Genomic DNA, 26,906 nt, shown 5'->3' with positions numbered 1-26,906 from the left:
CTACCGAGCACACTTGAGAATTTCGACGAACACTCATAAATTTGACTCAATGACTTTTTTTAACTCCTAGGTTCATTGACTAGTGTTTTTGAACAATTCGCTGATACGGCATTTCGTTCGATTGGTCACCTAGCTAGTGTATTCCTGTAGAATGAAATAAATAAAACGCTGCGTTCAAACAAAAATATGTAGCTATATTACTTCTATTCTATAACTAGCTGTTGCCCGCGACTCCGTCCGCGTAGAAGTATGGAAAATAGTTTACGTCCTATTCTCAGACCTACCAAATACAAATAAAAAAATCATAAAAATCAGTCAAGCCGTTTCAGAGGAGTTTGGTCATAGTGCTAGCGGTACACCCCGAAAATCAGTTAAAAGCTGCACATGGTGTTAAAAGCATGGAAATCTAAACGATTGATTTGTAGGCCATACGAATCAATTTGACCCGAAGCACGAAAAAAAAAACAAAAAGGAGAGGAGTTATGACGTCATCTTTTTTTATTCAGGGAAAAAAAATTGTTCTGAAACTTATCGTGTGTGGTATCTAATGAAAGGTCTTACTAAGCCGATTCTAAAATATATCACACTAGCTGGTGCCCGCGGCTACGCCCCCGGTAGTTTTTTTTTCGTGTTTCAACAAATAAATATCTTTATCTTATCTTATCTTTAATTTTCTAAATCTTTTATAAGTACCTTCTCCTGACAATAGCAAATATAACAAAGAAAAATGACACTTTCCTTACAATATCAAATATTGTGATTGTTACCACAGGCGTGCCACAAAGAGGCGGTGGCGGCGCTGCAGGCCGTGAAGGGCGACTGCGCGCTGCGCGTGCAGTTCATCGCGGCAGACGACGACGACCGTCTCTCTGAAGACAACTACCGGTAACAGCACCCCTTACCCTACTCTAACACTCCAAGACAATATAGTCTATAGTATTGTGTCTTGAGGGCGGAAAATAAGGAATTACGAACGAGAGTCTAATAGAAGCCCGAAGTTGAAGACAAAGGGCTTTAATGAGTCGATGTTGTAATTCTAGTACCGCCCGTGCGACATACAATGTTTTTCATCACATTTGCGAGTAAAACTGTATATTTTTAAAAGAAAAACTAATATTTTTTCAAAAATTGCCGCGATACCGCTGACTCGCTCTTGGCAGCTCCAGCTTTTTTTTAACAGAATCTATAAGTAACTAGCGACCCACCCCAACTTCACACAGGTGCAGCGGGTCATTAATGAGGGCTATCGCGTATGAGTTCGCCACTAGAGGCGCTAGTGTAGCGTGAGGTCTCCGAAATGTTAAATCTCATAGTTTTTGGGTGAGCTACGCGGGTTAATTTATAATTAGAATAATTTTGTGAATATTTTGCAATATCTGAAATTATTTATGGCAAATATGCGTTCCGGGGGCAATGAATGTCTGTGTTTTGAGACAGTTTTGTCTTTCGGAAACCTTTGTCCTCCCTTTTTTCCGAACAAAACGGGGACTATGCAACACTGTGGCATGCTCGATATTTTTATAGTACGGTTTTAAGGTGTATTAAATATGATTTTCATCTAAACTTTGTTTTCACGCCACCAATAACAGAATTTGAAAGCCATACTTAAAAACCTCACGCAACAGTGCGCCATCTAGTGAGACAAAAAACGATAGCCCTCATTAATAGAAGCTTGGCAGGCCACAGGTTGTGCATGCTGCTCTTTTGTGTGTACAAATCCCTTAAATTTGAACCTTAATATTAGCAAACGTTTGCTTTACTCGGAACTTGTACTTCTTCCAACTGTGAACGCTGGGTGAATGATATATTGTTTGGTTGCAGGTTCCCTCTTTACCCCGAGGACGGCGAAGTGTTCGGCGCGGAGCCCGACGGCTCCGGCGCCACGCCCACCGCGCCGCGCACGCCCGATTACAACCGGTAACTTAAGTTTGAAAACCACAGTCATCATCATCCCAGCCTGTATACGACCCACTGCGCGCACAGACCTCTCAAAATGAGAGGGCTTGTCAACTTTTACGGACATTTTTGAGAAAAATAAATATAGGCAGTGAGATAAACAAACTACGACGTGGCGTGTTTATTGCAGGGCGCACTCGCCGGCGGAGTCGGACTGCGGCGCGCGCTACCCGCCCGCTGCTTACAACAACGTCAACAACAACCTGGCCATCCTCGACATGGACGATGACGGTAATACCATCACACCTTTTATGACTCCCTTTCCAAGAGTTTCCCACGCTACAGCGTCGATAATATTGCAATGCCGCGTAACCAACAAAGGCAAATGTAAACCTGACACAGATAAATTTTGCAGGAGAACAGCGCAATTTAATTCCATACAAATATAGGCCTCTCACATTTAAGCGTGTTTTATTTAAGTTTTTTTTTACTATTAGTATTATTGAAATAGTGTCGTGTGTCAGGTATCCGCATAGAGGCGCTGGCGCGGCGCGCGCCGTTCGGCGGCGCGTCGGCGTCGGCGAGCGCGGAGTCGACGCCGGTGCACGCGCGCCGCGCGCCGCACAAGAAGAAGCGCAAGCCCGCCGACTGGCGCTCCAAGGGCGCCTACCACAGCGTCGACGACGCGCACTCCTCCGACGACCCCAAGCCCGCGCACACGGTAACACCATAGTAAAAGCGGACAAGTAGGTTCACTACGAACAAAAGTACATCGCGCGGCTTAAACGTATGTACGCTGGTTGGCGCCGGTACGCACGCACCCGCCGCACGTACACACTGATAATTTAAGGAGGATGAGGATGTTCAAATTTGGAGTTGAAATAAAAAATACAAAAAGACTCCAAAAACCAATCATAATTTGATTGCTGAGTAGCGACATCTCTTGTCTGGGTGAGCGATTAGCTCCGAAAGAGTGTGACGTCTCTCGATTAGAGCGGAACATAGATGTCGCTAGTGCTGCTGCTTAAGTAGCGCAGTAGATAAAAAGCAACCTGAGATATGTATGCATAGGAAAAATTTGTGTCTAGATTCCTGTCCAGCGGTGGTGTAGGGGTAGCACGCAGCACGGATTGCGGAGGAGGGTTCGATTCCCAGCGCTGTTCTCTTTTTCTGTTTTCAATACACGCATACCACACTCCATACTTATAAGTGTAGTGTAATAATTTCGCGCAAGGACACATAAAAATAATAGATACCTACCTACCTATAAACAATATAGTTGTAGTATTATGTGTAGGTAAACATGAGTAGTATCTATACAGTCGCCATCACCAATCCGGCGAATTTATAAATAATATTTTTAAATTTAGTATAATAATAATAATATAACGTCATAGCATCTGTCTGGTGTCTCTAGACACAGACATTAGACAATTTTAAGTTAACTTTCGTACTAAAATTATTTGCCGGTAGGTAGTTAATCTAAAATAGATGTCGACAACCCTAAGCGTCCGCGCCGGAGTAGGCAGTTAAGTCTCCTAAAGGGTCGGAGTGGACCTACTTGTCCTCTTACTATGGTAACACGCACGCATCTAACGACTAGCGACATCTAGTTATCAAATAGAAATACTGTCGCATTTTACATCGCGCTAGTTGCATAAGCACAACTTCCGACGGGTTAGCATCATTCCGTTTAAAAACCGGCTGGTTTTAGTTTTGGTGGTCTAAGTAGCACATTAGCAATTGGTCTAAGTAGCAAGTGGTCTAAAATTCTTTGACTCAAAGTCGGAGTTCCTATTCCGCGTGTCTGAGGCACCTCGCGTTTTGACGTAACTCTAACTTAACCTAACCTATGTTTTTTCAAGTTATTAACAAACTAACTTAACCAACAAAAAGTTGGAAAACTCCCGACTGTCACTTTAAAGTTTAATTTCTCACAAACGGCTGAACCGATTTTAATACAACATATCTAAGAACCATCGCTAGAAAACTTGCTTTCAAATAAAACAAACCGCATTCAAATCGGTCCAACCGTTTGAGAGCTACGATGCCACAGACAAACACACAAACACACAGACGCACAGACATACAGACACACATAGCGGTCAAACTTATAACACCCCTCTTTTTGCGTCGGGGGTTAAAAAAACAGAGTAGGTCCAGTTGCTTTTCAGACCATTTCCTTCTTAGACCACTTGCTACTCAGACCAGTTGCTTCTTAGACGACGACGTCTTGACGAGTACTTTGGTAATCAGGGGCAAAAAGTACAGTCAGCAAAAAAGGCTTTTATTCGATTTTTTAACAAAAACTTATTACTGAACTGTTTTTAAAACATTGTACGGAGGTACGGAACCCTTCATGTAGGTACGAGTCCGACTCGCACTTGACCGTTTTTTTATAACCTCTTTAGTTCCCTGTGCCGATCTTTAATGTTTTTTTTTTCGATATTGTTGTGAAAATATAATGCGCAAATTAAAGTAAGTACAGACAAGTAATATCTGACGCAGGTGGCGCCACTGGGTGGGGGAGAAGCCGCGGCGGGCGGCGAGTCCCCACCGGCGCGGCGCGAGGCGCCGTTCCGGATAGGATCGGCGCGGCGCGTCGGAGCGCTGTGCAATGGCGTGCGCGCGCCGCCCGCGCCGCTGCCGCCGCCGCCGGCGCTGGCGCCCGCGCGCCCCGGCGACGGCGACCCAGACTTTGGAACCCCCGTCTGAACACTGCCTCTCCTAAAAGTGCTTTCACTTATGCGTTGCATATTTTTAACATCCGACCGCTCGCTGGCCGTCTTTGACTTTCGCGCTCTTGTTTTTATGTAGAAACGAAATTTGACCGATTTTTTTCGTAAATCGAGTGGAAATCCTAAGAAACTTGCGCGGCTGATCGATTGTGCCACGCTTCGCTTCGGCTTTCTCGTGATCCCGGCCGAAACCTTTAAAACAATAAAGAATGCTTTTTACTCGAATATTAATTTATGTTGTTACTAAATAAACGTTTTGCGGATACCTTCATGCGAGCGAAAGCGAAGGATAGATATTCAACCGACTACTTGAATAATAAAAAATAAGTTAATGTAATTATTTTAGTAGCATTTTGTTTATGGACTATTGGATTTCGTGAAGTTATGCTAATTCGCTTCCTTAGATAGAAACAAGTCTAATTTTTGCCATAATAGTACAGTTAAAGTAAAGGTTGAAAAAGATTAATGGTCACTTTCGCGCAATTATTTTCTAGCATTAAAAAATAGCCATGGTTGTTGAGTCAGTTTTTGATCTCTGTGATAGTATAAACCTTTGTTAAAAATAAAAACAAGTTTTTGACATCACTCTTGTGTGAGTCATGATTGCAAGTGTCACAGAGAGCGTCGTAAAATGACTCTACCATAGTAAATATTTTGAGCGTCACCTGATACCTATTAACAAAGTAGTGGAGTTAACGAAGTAACCAGAATGTTGACTGACTGCGTGTTATCTATGCGTGACTAATTGCGTTTTTCGAAATGGTTACCACGCAATGGGCTGTCAGTACTTACCATAACTATTTGTTTGTCAAATATCGCAGATCGAGTCTAAGAACAGAAAAATAAAAAACCGGACGTGAATGCCGGCCACATGAATGATCCAATATGGATCATTAGTTTTAGATACAAAAATAATGTTGCAATAACTGATATTCTTTTTTTTTAGAATTAAAGAAGAGGGTTATTTTTGATTGCCTTATTTACCCTATCATTGAGATCTGAAGACCTGACCCGGTTTAATATTTGACGGCTGAAAAGAAGGCATACTAAATGTGTCATAAACATTCATTGGCTAACCACTGGCTCAACTTAACTAGGTGCAGCACCTATAACTAGCTCTCAACTCTCCATTGATGTAAATATCTCATTAAAATGTTCAGAATAAATATGTAGTTGGTAACTGCTTTGTCTTTTTTGCACAAATTATGAAGACTGCAACGGATGTATATTTATTCATCTGTCATATTGATCTCTTCTTTTCTATATTATCTAATAATTATGTATAATTGGTGGCTAATAAAACTTCATAAATTTCAGCATTTTAAAATATACAAATTGGTACAGTTTATTAAGTAACCGAGTGCAGTTTACACATTATTCATTTTGTAAGAGTTTATTTATTAAAGTTTATAAAGATCTTTATTTTTACTCTTGTTTTATATTGATCCTATTCTATGAATTTAGTATTATTTATTGTACCTAATCTGTTTGTTTTTTATAAGTTTATTTAAATTATCTTCAAACAAACAAATGCTGTTCCGTTTTATGGTTTGACTGGATAAAAATTAAAATTAAAAACATATCATGTACCTAGAAGTCAGATTTGTATGTAATAAATTTTCTGTTATAATGTAAACTTGTGAAGTGCAGTCACCATCACACTTAACTATTCGTGAACTATGCGAGAAGTTACTACATAAATAATAGTCAGTAAGTGTGTTAATGACTGTACCTATTTAAATAGGTTTGTGGAACCAAACTACTGCATGTAAAAAAAATTGTTTACTTCTGCTATGCTTGAAAGAAATATTTACAATTATGTCCTTATAGGTTATCAAAGTATGTTTACTTGAAATTAACTCTTTTTTTATTACTTGTTGACAGCAACTACGTCAGCGTCCCGCGGGGACTTTGTACTTTCCCAGCATAAAAAGCTACCCTAATCAGAATAAGTGTAGCTATATATTAGTGTTTTTTTTAGAATCTGTAGAACTACTGATAGTTTCAGAGTTTACCCTCCAATCTACAAACAAATAAATATTTTACCTACTTGTCATGTTAGTAGGTATGGAGAACTGCCGTGAATATTCATTTATTTTAAAACTACATTTAGCTTGTTTAAGCCCCGTAGCCGCTAGTATTTATCGTGGACCTAGCTATGACTTTACAATAATGTGAACAGGCTGGATATGTTGTTAAACGCTTGTGTGCAAGAGTTTTTCTATTCATGGTTATTTTACATTAAAACAAATATTTAGATAGATTGTAGCTGTTAGTAATAAGTTTTTAAAATATATGTACCTAATGTATAACAAATGGCACTAAATGAAATCTAAAAATTATCAGATATAATATGTGGCTCATTTGATGATATTAAAAACGCTATTCCGAGACTATTTTACTGTGTATTCCGAGACTTGTGATTTAACTGTAGGTGAACAATGACTGCCGTAGTACATTCCACCCGCGCTCGCGATGCATCCCTATGTTGCCGCGGTGGTGCGTTCCGGATGATCATGTTTACAGGACAATACGCCTACGTATTATATATGTATCAATTTTGTAATAAAATTGATATGAAAATCCTGCTTGTTTTTTTACTATTTTTCAACCTGCGTAATTTAAGATACAATCTATATGAGATATTTCTTTAAACTGTTAAAAGAACAATGAAGATTAGACCCCTGAGGCTCTGCGTTTCTTCGAGAATGTGTTGCAAGGGATGTTTCTTACAAAGCTTTTCTATTGGATCGATCGAACACATTCCTCGCAACACTTCCTCGGACATGGTCTCAGGTGGAATAATAATATAAATAAAAAAATCATATAGTGTTAATATTGACAGGTAGGTATGGCTTAGACTCGTAAAACCCAATTTCCCGAAATTTCTCTGAAGATTCACTCCTTTTTAGAAGGATCATTTTCTCGTAAGGTGCATTAGATAAACATTGTTAAGTACAGTACAGACAAAATTATTTACTTATCTATATCATAAGCAGAGCGGAATTTTCATGGCATTTTTTGACCTATCATAGTGATAGTCGATAAGTGAGAAAAAAGGTAGGTAAGGTACCTAACCAACTTTAATTAGCAACATGTACAATGTACTTAGATATTAGGTAACTGAGAAAAAAACCAATACCTAGGTTTAAAAGTGTGTACCTATAATGTATAAATAGACGTCTTATATTAGTAGGTAGGTATTTGTAAAATTGACTTGTTAATTCTCTCCTATCAATAGACCAATATATATCTTATCTACACACACTATACTAATTATATAACAAATTGTCTAAAAGTATGGCGATTAATACATGAAATAAATAATTAAGTAACGAATAATTCGTTCAAGTTTGTAATCATATATTTATTGGAATGTAAAATAATAATGCTTAAATACATAGACAGACACATTTTAAGTAGGTTTAAATAAAATTATATGATTAAAGATTACATTTATTTACACATCTAAGCCATACCTACATACCCTATAGTACTAGGGTTTTGCGATAGTCAGCCCTGTGTGTCTTACGCACACATTGACGCGTGTACAGACGTCATCGTGCCTATGTAGATTCAAGAACGCGTATTTTTGTATGGCGTGGCCGCCCTGTGATATTACTCAGCGGCACAAAATTTGGCCCACTCTACATACAAAATTAATTATCCATTATTGCTTGATTATTGCATACATCTTAGAGCCAAATTTTTTTCCGCTCAGTATATTATACTTTATATTAGATTGTCGTAAACTGATCAGTCAGTGATCATGTTATGTAGAGCGTTCTTTTTCCGCATACAAAATTGGATTTTTGACTGTAAAAGAAGTACAGTTAAAAACCGGAAAATATGAAAAGAAATCATCTTTTTTTTTGCAGAGACGATTGAATACTGTAAAACTTATCTAAGCGTTAAACGGATCGCATAAACACGTTCAAGTAGTGGCTATTATCGCCTTTATTAAATTGACAGCTGTTTAATGTTGTAACGAACGAATCACAACTCACGATGGCCTAATATGGACTAAAAGAGTATATAAATAGAGCCGCATTTATAATCGTCATAATGCTGGCATTCACTGTGAATTTACAAAGCTTTTGGATCTGTGGAAGAGACGGATTGTCGTAAACGTCATAATTTTCCCCTACTCTACTCTATGGGCACATTTGGTTGGTAAAATAAAGTAAACCACGAATGGCCAAGCCTATTTTTTCGATTTAGTGTTTAACGCTATTGTTTTTTATATTATTTTAACCTGAAATATCGAATTACAATCATGGTTGTCAAGGTATATGTTAGTGGTATTTCCGGAAATAAGGAGGTATGTTTAATATTAGAAAATTCCTGGGTTGGCCGGGCACTTTCTTCGACTTTTCACGAAGCTGATTCATATATCAATGGTGTTTTTGATTACGTGATTCTCCGTTATTCCAGGTAAAAAAAAGGCAACAACGAGTTTTGATGATATTAGATTCGAAAAACATTAAATATGACATCATTGACATTACGGAGCCGGGACGAGAAGCGGATAAGGAATTTATGCAAAACAACTCGAAGTCGAACGGAGCCACCGTGAGCGACCCCAATCCGCGCTCCCCGCTGCCGCCGCAGTTGTTCAACGACGAGGAGTACTGTGGGGTGAGCGCTAATAGCTGACGCAGGGAATTGACATTACATTAGTGCGACTATGCGAAAAATATACTCACGCCTCACGGCCATAAATAAGGCACTAAACTGCAGATGTAAACATTGCGGCAACCTTCACATTTGTTGGAAGTGCCATGATCTTGGCTATAGTAGAACATTCCAATTGATATCTGAAGTCACAAAAATAAACATCTTTAAAATCAGACCTAAAAGAGAAAACAAGGTCATCTGACTGCATTCTTAATAATACTGTGTTAAATAAAATTTATAGTTTAATTCTAGAGATTCATAATGAGTTAATTATCTTTATCAGTAAATCTTGCTTTGTTTTTATTGCACCTAGTAAAAGTTTTGATGTTACACCTCAACAGGATTATGACGAATTTGACCTGGCTAATGAAGTAGACACCTTGGAGCAGTTTTTGAAGGTAGAACTCCCTCCAGAAGATCTGCCGGCAGAGGAGGAAAAGGTATTTACCATTACTGTATATTTAAGATCTGAGTTTTTTGGCTGAATATCAAATCTGGGTCACAATATTATGTGTAATTTATTAAAAATACTTGTTAATTTTCATCTTGATCAGATACTAACATTAGGTTTTGAAAACAAATTTTAATGTAATTAAATTTTTAGGTTGTGAATGGGGATGCTGAAAAAAATGAAGATGACAGCAAAGCATCTAAAGAAAATTCACAAGAAAGGGAAACTTCTGATGTTGAACATGCTGAGAGAGAAAGCACGCCTGCTAAAGAAGGATCACCAGGAAAAGATGAGACCCAATCCAAGGAAGGTACTCCTGCCGAGGATGGTATTCCATCAAAGGAAGGCACCCCAGCAAAGAAAGGAACACCATCAAAGGAGGGCACCCCAGTAAAGGAGGGCACACCTACTAAAGAAGGCACCCCTGACAAGAAAGCCACACCATCAAGGGAAAGCACACCTGCTTCTAATGCAGTTAAGTCTAAAGAGAGCACTCCTGCTGCAGATGATGATGAGTCAGTTGAAGAATCAAGGGAAACATCTGTTGAAAGACAGTCTGTTGAGAAAGAAGCACCGATTGAAGAAATAAAAGCTACTGAAGTTGAATCTGTAGTTGATTCTAAGACATCATCAAAGGAAAATACACCTCAAAGGGAAAATGGATCAGTGGGATCTCGTGAGCAATCTGAGGATAAAGATGTGGACAGTGCTGCTGTGAAAAAGGACAACCCATCAGAGGCTCTAATTGAGAATGAGCAGGCCGCTGCTGCGGAGTAATTGACTGGTTATTTTTACTTGCTTCTCAGCTCAAATTAAGCCCCTCTTAGCACTAAGCGAGCATTATCATTAAGTCTATTGTTATTTATGGTGCATCATTCACTTCTTTGTCATAATTATTAGTCATTGTATATAATGCAAAGAAGTTTTTGTTGAGAACTTGTGTTGTGGCGATGTATAGAATTACATGTTAACAATGAAGTGGCCTATTATCATAATCATTAGATTTAACATTTTAATGAAGTTACAGATTAAGATTAACAATTTTATCCTTCAATTAACCTGTCCTCTCCCAGAGGCACAAATTTGTGCCCAAATTCCTTTGATCCTGTTATCCTGGGAGATGACAGATTAAGGCTTGTATTATTTTAAAAGTATTAATATTTCTTTTTTTACAAATTAACGCAAAGTGGATTATATGAAATTTTAAAATAATTTATTTACTGATGTAAGTATTGTACTAATAAGATTGATTTTGTAATAGATTATTAGGTATCCTGGGTAAGACATCCTGCCGACATTTTGTTCATTCGTCTTGCCATGAATTATTTTGACGATGACATTTTGCTAGATTATCTTTAAAAGTATTTTTATTGTAAAAAAGTGCAGTGTTTGTTGTTTTGCAAACTGTTCATGACAAGTCTATTTCATTAATGTTTTATACTTAAAGACAGTTTTAACTAATTTTTTCATATGAATTATATAAATTACTATAAATATTTGCGCTTTTATTTTGAGGTACCATTTCAACTTTAACCGAAGGTGGACTGTCACAAATTATAAAAAGACGAGGGTAAATTAAATTCTGTATTTCGATTACTTTGAGCAAATAAAACTTTATAATAATTTAAGAACATACATTAAACTTATCATTAGTAGGTACATAACATAAACGGAATAACATGTTATAAAATCTAATGGAAATGTAAACATTCAAGTATCTAATGTACTTTACTATATACGTAAAGGAATAATTTTCTAAATAGCCTCCAAATCCATCATAATTCGGGATCCTCATATACTCTTTTTGGCGGATGGAGAGGGTGGGTTGCTGAACTCCTTCATCAGGGACTCTTCGGTTAGGTCGATGTTCCTGCGTCGGCGGTCGCAATCGTCGTCGAGTAAGCAAGCCTGAATGTTTTTATCTAGCTTGAGGTGCTGGCGCGAGTCTGCGAACTCTTCCACGAGACTGAGGTTCCGTTTGATGCCGTCTACGAGCCGGACGACAGAGTATTCCCCGATTGCGGCGCCCTCCTGCAGTTTGGTCCCCGCGATGCGCCCTACCGCGGACTGTCTGACGTCCGCGACCAGCCGCGAGCTCCACTGCCGCAGGTTGCTGACGATCGTCACTGGACTCTCGAACTCGTTCGGCACGATCCCGTCTACCTCCGCTTCGAAGAACGATAGCAACGGGAACCAAATTCTCGTCCTGGAAATAGACAAAATGCAAATCAAGATTGCATCACTTATCGCTGCACTATTAAATTATAATTACGTTTAATTGCATGTTATCGTATCAATTCGGGAAATTTCTCATTCCGCTGAAAAATATTGGCATGGTTTATTATTTGAATAGGACTTGATAACGATATGTATACGACATTAATTAACGACGTCAGGGAGCGGCCTGACTATGCGTCATAAGTTAGATTATGTAGGGCTGGGTGATGAATAACGCAACGGGTGTGGGCGATGTGGACAATGCTAAATGCACGGAGCGTGTGATTGGTAGTTGCCGGACTTTCAAATCTTCTAAATCATCAATCAAAGCTTCTTATAATATATTTTTTTGTTTATTCGACTGGATGGCAAACGAGCAAGTGAGTCTCCTGATGGTAAGAGATCACCACCGCCCATAAACATCTGCAACACCAGGGGTATTGCAGATGCATTGACAACCTAAGAGGCCTAAGATGGGATACTTCAAGTGCCAGTAATTTCACCGGCTGTCTTACTCTCCACGCCGAAACACAACAGTGCAAGCACTGCTGCTTCACGGCAAGATTAGCGAGCAAGATGGTGGTAGCAATCCGGGCGGACCTTGCACCAGGGCCTATCACCTGCAAAATATATATACATATTATATTAACGGAATAAATGGTCAGCTAAAATATCTATTGCGAGTAATCTGCCAAATGCAAGCCTAAGCTTGTATCCTACTTTATTTACAATCGGGGAACGCGGCACAGCTTGCGTATGACATGGCTGTAAATTACCGATTAACTTTTGACTTATGAATTAAATCTTGAACCGCGAACCCCGAAGAGTTGTTTTTGAAGGTTTTTTACCCGACTGCCCGAAGCAGTAGGAATACGATGGTTACGTCTATTTCTTTGGCCCTCACTGTAAGGAGGGTCTTCACCTTCACCATATGAAATGTGACATAAGGTATGTAATATTTCAAAATTATTTTAAGTTATTGTTAGAAAGTAATGTTTAATAAATGGTATTTTACCTACTAAAAAAAAAACATGAAACATACACATGTATAACGTAACACATCATACATGTGTGTAGAATGTTTATATTTGTACATGAATCTCAACTTTCATCGATTATTTGTTTCTTTTATAGTACAATAAAGACTACATATGTATACACAAAAAAAAGAGCATCTGCGAAAACAAAATATAATTTGGGAAACGGCTCTAACGATTTCGATAAATTGCTATGTGGAGGTTTTCGGGGGCGAACAATCGATCTGGATACGAGTATCCCTGGGAAAAAGCGCTTGTTCGATTTTAAAAATATAATAATTTCAGACTCATTTCATAAGATAGTGAAAATACATATAGGTAAGGAAAAACTATTGTAACTGTCAAGCTATAGTACATTGTGCATTAAGGGTCGTAAGAAGGGGATCACATTGCGAGGAAAAAAAATGCAAAAAATTAAATTATTTTGTGTCCAAACACTTTACAGCTCAACAAAAGAAAGACGCTAAGAAAACAACTGAATAAAATAATGGCTATCTGCCAATACACTACAAAATTCGAAAATGGAAAGAAAATAAAATAAATTTATTTACAACACAAGACACAACAATAGTATTAAGTACAAACAGGCAACACGTAGGAAAGTATGTGTCATTGCCCATTGCAGTTGTGAAGCGGACACCGGATCAGTACCGTCCCTCTCACTCTCGTATTAAATAATATCAGGAAAACAACATAAACTTCGAATTTCGTGGTAGCCCCCATGATTGTCACTTTTTTCGAGTCGTCTACCATAGATAATATGTACTAAGAACCGTGTTCAATTTAGAATTCAAATTGTCTTACGGCCAGATCATTCCAACATGCTAAAAAATATTTACTAAAATTATTGCAAAACAATTTCATATAAGTACTTAAATTTAAAATATAAAATTAACGAAAAAAAGAAGATGCCTATAATAAACACATTTTACTAGCCAACAATGATATATTATGTAAGTAGAGACAGCCAACATGTGGTCACGATACTTAATTTGGGACCCACTTAAAAGATCGAAGATCTGTCATTTCGTAAGACAATTGAAAGGATTTTTTTACGAAATGGGTCCCAAATTAACGATCGTGACGTACATACCTACTTAATAAAAGGAAGGAAAAAAATAACGTTTATAGATAATAAGTACCTACGTTAAGAATAAGTATATAACTATATACCCAAATATTTATATTTTTACGAACTACCTACACAAGTTGTACGTTTTCCTCACAAATAATGATGACTGATAATTTGGTTCAAAAAACTTCCCATTACGCCTAGAAAAAAGCGCCACTCATCATAGCATCCCTCATTCCCTTACACATACGGTACCTTGCACTGAAACCAAGCCGCATTACCTGGAAGAGTCGTTCTGCATAAGCGCCTGGTTGTTAGACAGCGTGTGGTAGTAGAGGAAGAGCCGGGAGGTGATGTAGAATGCGATGAACACGTCGATGGAGTAGTGCTCGTGCGCCGCCAGGATGAAGAAGATGCCGAACATGTTCATCACCCACGTCAGGATATGCAGCAGATACAGGTTGCGCGACGTATCTGTAAGAGGTAGTTTAGTTTTATACAACCAATTTACGTTTCTGAAAATGCGCTCCTAAAGCTCGGAATAAGTACATATGCCTGTAGCTGGCGCACATTCGTCAAACTTCATACAAATATGACGAAAAGCGTGCGAGTTACTAGTAAAAAAATGTGCAAGCTACTGGCATGTGTATTGTGGGCCTAAGGCGCGTATTCTCTGTTCATTGCGCAGCCGAGATGCTCGCCGAACAGTGGTTATCGGGCAACACTTTTTGCAGGTGGTAGGACCTTGTGCAAGGTCCGCCCGGATTGCAACCACCATCTTGCTCGCTAATCCTGCCGTGAAGCAGCAATGCTTGCATTGTTGTGTTTCGGTGTGGAGAGTAAGACAGCCGGTGAAATTACTGGCACGTGAGGTATCCCATCTTAGGCCTCTAGGTTGGCAACGCGTCTGCAATACCCCTGGTGTTGCAGATGTTTATGGGCGGTGGTGATCTCTTACCATCAGGAGACCCACTTGCTCGTTTGCCATCCAGTCGTATAAAAAAAAAAAAAAAAAAACACACGTAATGGACATAGAAAGCGCTCGCCGCGCCGCAGCCGCAGCCGCAGCCCGTTGGCATCCAGTTCGCGACTTAAGTAATGATGGGCCCACATTTGTGTCATTTTAGCAAATCGTATCTCCGTCACGTCGCACCAAGTATCATGGTGAAATTCGACGCTTACATCAGATACGACGTTGCATAATTGCGTGATCATGATACTCGTCGGTGTTATACGACACGAGAACGGTATGCTGGAATTATACACATGGATAACCCTTTAAGTAGCAAAGGGTGGAACTAATTGCGCATAGATCCGATAATAACGTTGGGGCTGTAATGTTCTGGAGTGGCGTGGCGACCGACCCCGTGCTAAAAGGCGAAAATTTACCACCTTTTTAGGTCTACCAACGTTTAATGTTGGTAGACCTCACACCAAGGTGCACGGTGGACGACTATATGATAAAGATCGCTGGAAGCTATTGGCAAATCCATTTAGGTATTACGAGTAGATCAGACCGGGACGGATTGACAAGAAAATTCATATACCTACATACCATAATCTATACATGCGCGATGCGAGCAGGCCGCTTGACGTCACGTGGGGAGGAGTACGCATTGAGCACTGCCCTCACCCGCGATACCTTGGCATTACCCTGGACAGAACGCTCACGTATAAAAGCCACTGCGCCAACACACAGCACAAGGTGATTTCGCGTAATAACTTGCTCCGGAGGTTAACCTCGACGAACTGGGGAGCGAATGCGCACACTCTCCGAACTACTGGTCTGGCGTTGAGTTTCTCGGCTGGGGAATATGCGTGTCCAGTCTGGCACCGCTCGGCTCACGCCAAGCTGGTAACGTCGGCCCTGAATGACACTTGCCGTATGGTCACTGGCTGTCTCAGACCCACTCCGCTAAACCAGCTCTACCCGCTGGCGGGAATTGCCCCTCCAGAGATTCGCAGAGAGGTTGCGTGCAGTATAGAAAAGCGGAAACAGGAACAGGATCCTCGGCACCCTCTGTATAATCACAAGCTGCCACAAGCCCGCCTAAGGAGCCGGCGAAGTTTTTTGAGTGCCACCACCCCTATCTCGGATTCCCCATCCCGCACCAGACTCTCACGGTGGAGAACCACGCGTGCCCCGCCTGATGGATTTGTGAGTCCTGCGGAGTCGTTACCAGCTGGGGCCAAACAACCATGGTCAACCTGGAAATCCCTTAATAGACTTCGGACTCAGGTTGGCCGGTGTAAGGAAAACCTTGCAAAATGGGGCTTCCTGAAAAACCCAAACACCCAGTGTGGCTGTGGGACGGCTTCCCAGAGCATGTCGCATTTGATGTCCTGCCCAGCATGCCCGTCCACCTGTACTGGGCGAGACCTCCGAGATGCAACGGACAAGGCAATAAACACCGCTACTTTCTGGTCGCGAATACTTTAAACGAGTGAAGCCATCGACACGAGAAGAAGAAGAAGATAATCTATACATACAAAGCTGAAGAGGGTCGAAAGTCTCGGCGACCTAATAAATAATATTTGTTCCTAAATTAGTAGATCTGTCACCTAAATTGAATCATCAAATAATATTAAAACGGTTTATCGGAAATTATATTGATCATCAAATAATTGAACTGAAATTTGACGATAATGACATACAATGAATGAAATAACAATAATAATATCTTCTCACAAATTACACCAATTGACCCAGCCCCAAACTAAGCAAAGTTTGTTCTATGGGTGCTAAACAACGGGTAGACATACATACATATATATTTAAATACATACAAACATCCAAGACTCAAGTACCTACTACAAACATTTATATTCATCATACAAGTATTAGCAAAAAATGTTCGGTTCTGGCACACTGAGGGCCGCAGTTCTTTCTAACACTCCTCGCTTCGCTCGTCGTCGTACTTAACCAGACCAGCCTTAGTAGAATAGGTAGAAGCATCGAATTAAGGAACTGATCTATTTATTAGGTCACAGATCTGAGCCCTATTTCACGAAGCTACAAGTTACAATTTACAAGTGGTAGTCTTTGTTCAACATGTATTAATTGTAACTTGTAGCTTCGTGAAATAGGCCACTGGTGATCGAATTTTGATGATCAAACTATAATTTAGGATACAGGTTTACATTCATCTGATGACTCATCTTAGAGACAGATTTGATTAATTTGATGACCAATATATTTCTTAAGGATAGATATAATAATTAGGGTATCGCAGTTTAGTGATTTAAGTGACAAAAAATATAGTTCCAATAAATTAATAGGGCATATTAGGCAAAGCTCTGCGCAGGGGGCGACACTAGCGCAAACCCATGACAACGTCAGTTCTATTTATATTTTGTCGCCATGACAGATCATGACTAAAGAGTATTATATCGCATTCATGTTCATACGTATCGCCTCGCACTTAATAATGGCTCAAAAGGTGGGTACTTTAAAAAAAATATCTGTTGTTTAGGGAGTAGGTAAATATCAAACGATTTGGGGCTCGCGTTTTATACGCGTTACCCATGCCTTCCTGTATGTAAAATTTTATTCATTGAGCATGATAAAATATGGGCATTTCTATCTACCGTTATACCCTGAGTTTATCTCTCCGATTTGAACAAAATTTGGGAGGTAAACTCAGTCCATAATTCCGAGCTGTAAAAACAGGGTGTCCCGATGTGTCCCCAAAATTGTTATTTTGAATGTCAATATGCAAAACTACTAATCATCATCATCATCCCAGCCTATATACGTCCCACTGCTGGGCACAGGCCTCCTCTCAGAACAAGAGGGCTTGGGCCGTAGTTCCCACGCGGGCCCAGTGCGGATTGGGAACTTCACACGCACCATTGAATTGCTTCGCAGGTTTGTACAGGTTTCCTCACGATGTTTTCCTTCACCGCAAAACTCGTGGTAAATTTCAAATGTAATTCCACACATGACTTTCGAAAAACTCAGAGGTGCGAGCCGGGGTTTGAACTCACGACCCTCTGCTTGAGAGGCGATAGGTCAAACCACTAGGCCACCACTGCTGTAATACTACTAATAATACTTTGTAAACTTTGTTTGTTTTTGTTTGTTTAGACCAACAAATATAATGATTCTGATATCTTTATTCACTTGTTATTCATCACTCGTTACTTCGTGGTAAAGAAAAGCACCAACGATCATTAGCATATTTGGGTATTAGCCCAGATATTTTTAATTCCATAAGCCAAGCCAACCACTTCAGTACCTATTAAATTCAATTAATCATGCAATATAGTTTTATCAGACTCGCCTACTGGCATGAAATGTAATAGGTATAATACGTTTGTGTGTCATGCACAGGCAGCCGCACTACAGCCACTGAACTTTTAAGCCAACACGCGATGCCAAAATTGAAACCACTGATGAAATGTTTACGCATATTATTAACCGAAAATTACATTAAACATCACGAAGATCGTATGAATTTGAATTAATTATTATTTTATATGGCAGATTATTTGGTAATACCTAAGGTAATACCTACCATAGATCAGTAGGTACCTAATGCTGTAATTTTTTGTTGACAAATAAATAAATAGATGTAGGTAGGTAATCGTTTACTTGCGTAACGTAAACGCTACTTACAATTAACTATTTATATGTTTTATCATGTATCTATTTCATTTAACTGACTACAAAGGGGGTTTACCTCGTCTAGAGCACCCTCGCGAATCCTAAGTCGAAGCGAAGTTGATTGTGATCCCCATGTTATGTCTCGCATATGACACCCAATAAAACAGAGCTAATCTCTACCGGCAACGTCTATTTGCGTGCAATACATTAAACTCAGCGTAGATACGAGTTATATCCGTAACTACCTTGACTTTGAATTAGTTAGCGCGATGTCTATTATAAATTAGATTTAAAAATGGCATTGTACTTTAATTTACACATTTTGAAGCACTTGAGATAATGCCAAATGTTTACGTTGTTAATTTTGCGTAGGTTCCGCTCGTAAAAGCGTAGCGCTTATTGTGAATGTCTTTTACAACGCTACTTGAAGACCTAGTAATATAGAACGCTGATATGCGCAGGTTTTTTCATAAATAAGACTTAATTTGCATGACGCAAGCGGACGGTCAAACGGCGCATTTAGGTCAAGTTATTACTTCTATTGATAAACAAGTGTTTAGAGAACAAGATAGTGATACAACTTGTAGGTATTTGTGAGAAAATCCAGGTTGACGATAGAACAAATGTCAACAAACCGACGCCGCGCTTCCTCGTGCGTCGATAACCAGGGGTATTATTGCTGGTTATCAAAGCACAATGTTTTGACGAATTTCTAATTCGCAAAATGTTTTCGTTTTGTTATCTATCTAAATATGGTAACATGTTAACATAATGCGCATTATTTTGAATAATTTTATTTGTTGTTTAAGTTATAATATAAAATTATCATTATTGTACTTATACTACGCAGTACGCACGTATACATGAAGTATAGTACAAATTTATACGGACCTTTCTTAGTGAATTTACATAAAATTTGGCTCTGCTTACGTTCCAAAAATAACAAATATGTATTTGTTTTCCTACAGAAGCTTCCGAGTGCTACAAAGGAAAGGTCGTATCAACATTCTTCATTTATTGCATAATCCCTTATCTTTCTTAAATTTAAGATGTAACGAGGCCTTCACTGGTATCTTCCAAACGGAAAAGTAACCATTACGGTGTTTGTGGGTAAGTGGGGCATTGGCTTCAAATACTCGATAAACTTTAGGTCACAAACCGGGAAATGTTCGCGTGTTAAATGTGTATGTACAGTACGTGATTACACACGTCACGATAAAAATGACCTCTGCATTTGTGACTATTTACCATTAGTCCATTACCGACCTAACAATAACATAACGCTTTGCGTGTAGTGTTTGCCTTGCCTCAGCCATATCATAAATGCGAGTATAAAGTCCACGCTTTGTTCCGTTCCATCACTTATTTTATCATGTAAATCTATATATACTTAAATAAAAATGAATTGAAGACAAGTATGTTTGCGCATCACTAATAGGAACGGCTACACCTATTTTTTTTTGTTGTGTTTATAATTGTCTGGAGGTTTGTATGAAAGAAAAAAACAGGAAAGTTGTATGTAAGAGTACAAAATCGGGTTTGAAAATCTCCATACAAAAAGTGAGTGAGACTATGAGACAGAAGCATGCAGGGTAGATTTAGTTTAGTCTTATTTAGTCTTTGTCATTAATTAGTTTGTGCGTATCCCATAATTCATTAATAGTAGAGAAACTGGCCCATAGTCTATCTAGATATATAAGTAACTAGCTTTGCCCGCGGCACTGCCCGCGTGGTATTCGGTTATCGCGCGCTGTTGTGCATTTTTCCGGGATAAGAAGTAGCCTATGTCACTCTCGGACCCATAAACTATCTCTATGTCAAAAATCACGTCGATCCGTCACTCCGTTACGGCGTGAAAAACGGACAAACACACAAACATACAAACACACTTTCACATTTATAATATTAGTATAGTAAGTATAGTATGGAAGTATGGATATACCAAAGTACGAACGGCGAATGAACCTAATAAAACGAGTACCTATCTATAAACAAATTTAGACATTGTTTGATCATAAATAGAATTGATTTACTTATATTTGGTGATTTTCTCGTATCAACTTCTGCATTCAATCATAGTATGCTAGCCGCGATTTTTCATATAAAACTGCTATTTCTTACTATCCCTACAAAAAGTAAGCTACTGCATGCAAAAAAATCTCAACTCTCGTTTCGTGGACATGCAGTCGACTGGTGCCTACACACCTAGAGTTTACGGAGTCTTCCTAACACAACCTGCTCACAGCCACAGCTCTAAGCTCGTCTTCGAAACAGATAAAATGTATTATTCCTATTAAATGATATTACAACGTGTTGTGTTAATATGAGTGAGTCTCACGGTAGTTTCATGTATTATTCCTCTCCTAAAAAAAAATTACATTTGGTACAGTAGCAAGAAAGTAGTCATAAATATAATAGACTTGGAGCCATCAACTATGTAAAAGTAACATTGTTTGGAGCCGCCTATATAAACTCATCATTGTCATCATACAAGTACTCCAGAGGCCGTATTGTCTAACGCGCTGACGTCTCCAATTGCATTTGCTATCTCTTTCTATCCTCGTCTTATACCGTGTGATAGAAGTGGTGAAAACGATTGTGATTTCAAGTGTGTTAGGCAATAAGGTCTCAGATCTATGCAGTCTTTTACTTACATTCAGTGATGAAGAAATTGAGCAGCGTCAAAGCGACCGTGTGTCCGGAGAACATGTAGTCCCCACAGGTGCGTACTCCACGGACGGACATGCCCGCGCCGCTCCAGATGTCGTAGGCCTGACGCAGCCGCCGCCCCCACACCGTCAGGTCGTCCGCGGGCGGGTACGACCGCGGCTCGCACTTCAGGTGCGACCCGGGGACCGAAAGCGACGTGATCAGCATCGTAAAACAACGCAGCAGGAATACCGTGCCCGCGAGAGCTAGGAATCTCCGCAGGAGAATAAACCTGAAAAAAAAAATACGTTAAAAGCATTCCTAGAGATAAAACCTTCTAAGACCGTTATTCGGACGCAGAAATATTCAGTTTATGATTTACTTGTTTTCGATCTTTTTTTTTTAAGGAGTGAAGTTTAATGATTAAGTTTTTAACGGTTACTTGACATACCTAGGCCTTAAACTACTGGGCGCGAACCAGCTGGTAATCGATTTGCGGTGGCATAAATAGTTCCGAGATTTCCGTGTATGGATTTCTGTCTACAGAATTGCTGTGCAGGCAGAGTCCTATCCTAACGGATGGTGTACATGAGAACAGATGTTTTTATAGCTCGAATTATCGTCATCTAAAGTCTAGGCTACGAGTAAGTTCGATGGGTGACACTCTTTCCCTGATATGAGCTTCTATGGGCGTGTACACGAAAAACAGGGTTGGTATTATCTGGGCCGGGAAAGAGTGTCACCCAGTTTGATTAAATTCGATTGGAGAAGTAATGCCATTTTTTGGTGTCAGTGCAGTTGAGAGTTGAGAGTGAGATTCCATGATAGACAAATTTAAATTAAATTTGTACCTGTGCAGCTGTGTGACAAAGGCGAGTTTGTTACTTAATTATCATCAAGGGAACAAAGCACCATTTTTATCTTTTCTACATATTTTCACAGCTAGGAATAAGACAACAAGCAAATATAGGCTTGGCAGTTTTTTGATTGATCTTTCAAAGATAGAGCAATAATACGACTGGTTATATAATTAGGCATAAACTAGAACAAGCATAATCATATCATCTGTCTCTCCACAAGTTTTTCTATCCAACTGACAAAGAAGACAACAAATTATATAGATAAATAATAAAGACACATTGTATCAATAACAAAGGAGTATCAACAATGTGGCACTGTAAACATTGCCACATTTCTGGCAGGAACAAATAAATCATTAGGTTCATGTGTGTCACAATAATGTGTTTATTAATAGACTACTACGGCTATATGTATTATGAATTACGTTAACATGAAACAAAGAAGTTCAAAGGGCATGTAAAAAATTTTGAACAACAGATCAGGATGTGGCAACGAGCACAACAAATAAGTGAGCTCAAGTGCAACTGTGTCATGTTCAGAGACTGCAACAATTGGAAGGAGCATTATCATCTACATACAAATTGAAATGATTGGTTGCAGGAACCACTTTTGAATGCATATCTGGGATGTTGCATTATAATAGTTGGATCATCTTTTTGTCTTTATTTTAAATACTAGCCAAGGAATAATGCTATTTCTCAAATGAAAACATAACATTTTTGGTTACTTACTTTGTTTGCTAATTGAGAAGGATCCAAAGAATTTTTAAATGGGTCTACTTAAGTATTACAAGAGGCCAAAGCATAAATTTTATTTTAATAGTAATATAAAGATATATATAGGTTCTGGTTTTGTATAACTTGATGGCAATATATAACATACTTATCATGGGGATTGAGATTTAGTCATGAGCTCATGATAACCTTTTAAAATACCTAGGTATAATATATGAATTTTATCAATATACATTAAATCATTTTATCATACCAAACTAGCAAATTCTTGGATTTACAAGTGCTTGAGAGGTTGCAAGTCACACTAAAAGATATGGATAGCAAAATATTACCTATTTCACTGTAATATTATACATACTTTTCATTGACAACAGTACATATTTAGATATTTTAGCTTCTTTAATTACTATGATAATTAATATAAAGATATTAATCTTAATTATTCCATTGTTGCTTAAAGAAACAATAATAATTAGATTTTTCAACTTGAGATTATCAAAATCATCACTGAAAAGTCAAATCTGACTCCCTTTGATACTTTTTTATGGTTTTGTTTGATATGATGATTAATTTATGTTATAAACAGTATGATACTGTAACACTATGAAGTAGGTAAGGAAGTAGCATGGATATTTTACATAATATCAATAGTTGAAAGGAGAAATTCACTAAGCAACATTTTTGTGTAAATTTTGAGACATAGCTCAAACAACAGAGAAAAAATTACTGATTCCCAACATGTATACAACTCACTATCTTAAAAAATGATGCTTTGTCAATTTCTCTTTTCAACCGTCAATATGGTACATTACTTTACATAAAAACAGTTAATATTAGAATAAGCTTAAGTCCTGTATATTGTGTATATTACAATGCTATGATTTTAATAGTAAGTACCTATGTTTATGGAAGAGCAGCACACCAAGCCAGATGGCCATAAGCAGCGAGCCTGTAATCTCACACATGTCAAAGGCCCATGGTATGTGTGGCACATTGTCTAAGAACAGATCTGGCAATGGCGGATACTTTTTCATATCAGGGACTTTGTCATGGACTATCACCATCACTACTGCAGTCACCCATGTTACCAGAAATACATAACCTGCAAACAATGAAAATTAAAGCAATTAATAATACAATCATAACAAATATTACTTTGTTTTTTGATGATTCTGTTGAGTATTCACAAAAGAAGGGTATAAATAAACAACATAATTTTACACAAAGATCATGACCATTTTGGCACATAAACTCCGCAACATTGTAGGAGTTACACATGTAAACTGTTATTAAATTTTGCACATGTTTGGAGAGATGACAGAATGATAATAGTTTGTGATACAAAGTACTCTTACCTAGTGCTAAAGCAGCTTTCCACACCTCTGGCTTTAATTTTGAGGCCTTCGCGTCTGGAGAAAAAGTTGGCACACATTCATTGTTTCTTTCATATGAGAAATCACTGGGCAGTTTATTGTGAAGATTATAACTAAGATGCGATAAGTTAGTGCCAAGGAAGTTTATGTTAGTGGAGGGGTTCCCGAGCTGGCTCTCGTCGCAGAGCCCCAGCTCGCACATCGCCACGCGATTTTGTCTCTGTAATTTCTTTACCAGCAGAATAAACCGTTTTCTTTCACCTAGTTTTAGCTGATCAAATGGGTATTCATAAAAGTCCCTGTCGACGAAACAGAGCAAACATTGACCGTCTATATCCTGAGATCTACAAATATCTATTATAAAATTGGACATTTTATCTTTATGTAATAAATCTAACACTTCTTTGTTAGTCCAGTTAATCGCTTCCGTCTCCATTTTCATAACTTTTCACAAGCGAATGAATACCGAACTATAAAATAATTATCTTCACTGATGAATTTAGGAGATACTTAAACGTAAATATTTACAGATACACTGAGACATCTCTAACAAAAACTGATTATTTATCCATTCGGGTATCAAATCAAACGTCACACTACTACTCACTCGCTGCGCGGTGACAACTACTAGTCGGTGTTACCAGTAACCAGTAAACTACTACGTTTTATATTCCATGTACATTTTATACCTTGTATGTACGAAATTCGAAAATCGAAGTTCGTGTCGTTCGGTCCCTCTGACACTTATACTACTTAATACGAGAGCGAGAGGGACGGTACGATACGCTTCGATTTTCGAACTTCACAGTAGGCCCTCAGGGTCACTACGACAAAATAGTTGGACCGATAGAGAAATAGAAATAAAGCATTTTCAATGTAGTTTTTTATACACTATTTTTTTATTCCGTGGAATTCTGACAGATGTCAAATTTTGACTTATCAGATAACATTTTTTTTGTTTTAAATCTCGTTATTACTAGACTTTACCCACGGCTTCGCACGCGTAAATCATAAGATACAGCAGTTAAATTGAAATTCCGGGATTTTACAAAATTCCCTTGGAAACTACATCGTGGTCTTTACTGACATTGCTCAACGCCGTATATATAAGATTCCAAAAAAACTACTCATGTGTTGCCATTAAAATGAAAAAGTTTCGCATCGGTAAGTTTTAAATTTCTAAATAACAAACATAAGTATTTTTTTAAATATAATTGTAAATAATTTTATCTCAATATTAATTTCACCTACAGATATTTGGTTGAAACTGTTTTGTAGTAGAAAAGTTCATATTACAGTGGTAATACTTCAGGTTTTAACAACATTTGGATACTATTAATCTCATAATTTGCGTACCTTATACTATTTATTATTGACAACAAATCACTGCAGAAGGTGATACCGGAGCGTTGGAGATCGTGTATTGGTCATGTGATTAAAATAGAAGACGGAATGATGCAGTAGATGTTTTAATTGATGATGTGGTCGAACCTATTATAATGAATACGGATGAGGATGAACTAAATTGGTCGGAAATTGAAGATTGAATAAATATGCATATCACCATTATTGTTGTTTTGATTAGTAATAAACAGTTTGTAACTCCTTAGTCACAGTGTAAAAAATAGTTTGTATGTTTGTTAGTCAAACTCGTAAAAATGGCTCAATTTATTGTTTTTTTTTCTTTGACGGGATGGAAAACGAGCAAGTGGGTCCCCTGATGGTAAGAGATCACCACCGCCCATAAACATCTGCAAAACCAGGGGTATTGCAGATGCATTGCCAACCTAGAGGCCTAAGATGGGATACCTCAAGTGCCAGTAATTTCACCGGCTGTCTTACTCTCCACACCGAAACACAACAGTGCAAGCACTGCTGCTTCACGGAAGGATTAGCGAGCAAGATGATGGTAGCAATCCGGGCGGACCTTGCACAAGGTCCTACCAAATATTATTATGACTATTTTTTATTCATGTGCATGGGTTGGTTATATCTGCAGGGCTACTACGAAACTCTACTATTTAATACGAGAGCGAGAAGGAGCTCACGACACGAACTTTCGAGTTTCATAATAGCCCTGCTGGAACGTTACGTACGTTACATTGACATTGACAATGACACTTGCGACAGTGACGTTCGGCCATCTTTGGTAACTTTTTTAGAATCTATATATCTATATTCGCACATCTGGATCAATCGACTCGAAATCATTTCAATTGAAACTTGGCATATTTTTTACAGGCATTTTTCGTGGCACCCGCTCGTCCCAGGGCTGCCTCTAGTCGACACAACTTTATTTTTGCACATTCTGTTGTGGTTGTTAATTAAAGCCAGGGATACACTAGGGGACAAATTTCCCACGACATGTCAAGCAAAGCCGGCTGATTTCGCCTGACATAATCTGGCGATACATAATCGCACGATGTTGCCAGACAGGTCGACCGAAGTCCGGCAACGTCGCGCCACTTCATCCAACCGTCGCTGGCCGACGTGACTGGCTGGTGGGTGGTGGCGGGCTGATTGGTGGTGTCGTAGGACATATTTTGTCCTCTAGTATGCCGCAGGGAAATGATAAAAACAGGGATTTAAAATTCC

General features: G+C 38.7%; 3 protein-coding genes across 3 annotated transcripts in view; 2 read left to right on the top strand and 1 right to left on the bottom strand.

Moving 5' to 3' along the window:
- LOC141433193 (Golgi-associated PDZ and coiled-coil motif-containing protein-like) overlaps positions 1-7,220 on the top strand; it is a 55,359-nt gene extending 48,139 nt beyond the window's left edge. Inside the window, exons 8-12 of the mRNA XM_074095116.1 lie at positions 773-885; positions 1,822-1,917; positions 2,087-2,187; positions 2,421-2,617; positions 4,405-7,220. Coding sequence (XP_073951217.1) covers positions 773-885; positions 1,822-1,917; positions 2,087-2,187; positions 2,421-2,617; positions 4,405-4,611 — 714 coding nt within the window. The 3' untranslated portion in view covers positions 4,612-7,220. The remainder of the gene's footprint in view (positions 1-772; positions 886-1,821; positions 1,918-2,086; positions 2,188-2,420; positions 2,618-4,404) is intronic.
- Positions 7,221-8,777: 1,557 nt separating this feature from the next.
- Positions 8,778-11,258, top strand: LOC141433191 (uncharacterized). The gene is made up of 4 exons (XM_074095113.1): positions 8,778-8,955; positions 9,069-9,272; positions 9,653-9,751; positions 9,916-11,258. Exons 1-4 carry the CDS (start codon positions 8,911-8,913, stop codon positions 10,537-10,539), a joined length of 972 nt encoding a protein of 323 aa, XP_073951214.1. The 5' UTR covers positions 8,778-8,910; the 3' UTR covers positions 10,540-11,258.
- Positions 11,259-11,333: 75 nt separating this feature from the next.
- LOC141433189 (sphingomyelin synthase-related protein 1-like) lies at positions 11,334-24,939 on the bottom strand. The gene is made up of 5 exons (XM_074095112.1): positions 24,294-24,939; positions 23,836-24,040; positions 21,349-21,635; positions 14,370-14,562; positions 11,334-11,968 (listed from the first exon to the last, which is right to left on the bottom strand). The coding sequence occupies exons 1-5, from the start codon at positions 24,751-24,753 to the stop codon at positions 11,554-11,556; spliced, it is 1,560 nt and encodes a 519-aa protein (XP_073951213.1). The 5' UTR covers positions 24,754-24,939; the 3' UTR covers positions 11,334-11,553.
- Positions 24,940-26,906: the final 1,967 nt, after the last annotated feature.

The sequence above is a fragment of the Choristoneura fumiferana genome, chromosome 12, assembly GCF_025370935.1.
Source record: "Choristoneura fumiferana chromosome 12, NRCan_CFum_1, whole genome shotgun sequence".
In the NCBI taxonomy this organism is placed as follows: Eukaryota; Metazoa; Arthropoda; class Insecta; order Lepidoptera; family Tortricidae; genus Choristoneura; species Choristoneura fumiferana.
This window is presented reverse-complemented; position numbering and strand designations above follow the sequence as displayed.

What these genes read in the sequence shown, in the direction of transcription:
- LOC141433191 (XM_074095113.1), top strand. Translation starts at nt 8,911, where the DNA reads ATGGTTGTCAAGGTATATGTTAGTGGTATTTCCGGAAATAAGGAG. An exon ending in GTATTTCCGGAAATAAGGAG is followed by an intron (nt 8,956 to 9,068) that starts GTATGTTTAATA and finishes CCGTTATTCCAG; the next exon opens with GTAAAAAAAAGGCAACAACG. An exon ending in TGCCGGCAGAGGAGGAAAAG is followed by an intron (nt 9,752 to 9,915) that starts GTATTTACCATT and finishes TTAAATTTTTAG; the next exon opens with GTTGTGAATGGGGATGCTGA.
- LOC141433189 (XM_074095112.1), bottom strand. Translation starts at nt 24,753, where the DNA reads ATGAAAATGGAGACGGAAGCGATTAACTGGACTAACAAAGAAGTGTTA. An exon ending in CTGCTCTTCCATAAACATAG is followed by an intron (nt 21,636 to 23,835) that starts GTACTTACTATT and finishes TTTTTTTTTCAG; the next exon opens with GTTTATTCTCCTGCGGAGAT. An exon ending in ATGCAGAACGACTCTTCCAG is followed by an intron (nt 11,969 to 14,369) that starts GTAATGCGGCTT and finishes GTCTATTTCCAG; the next exon opens with GACGAGAATTTGGTTCCCGT.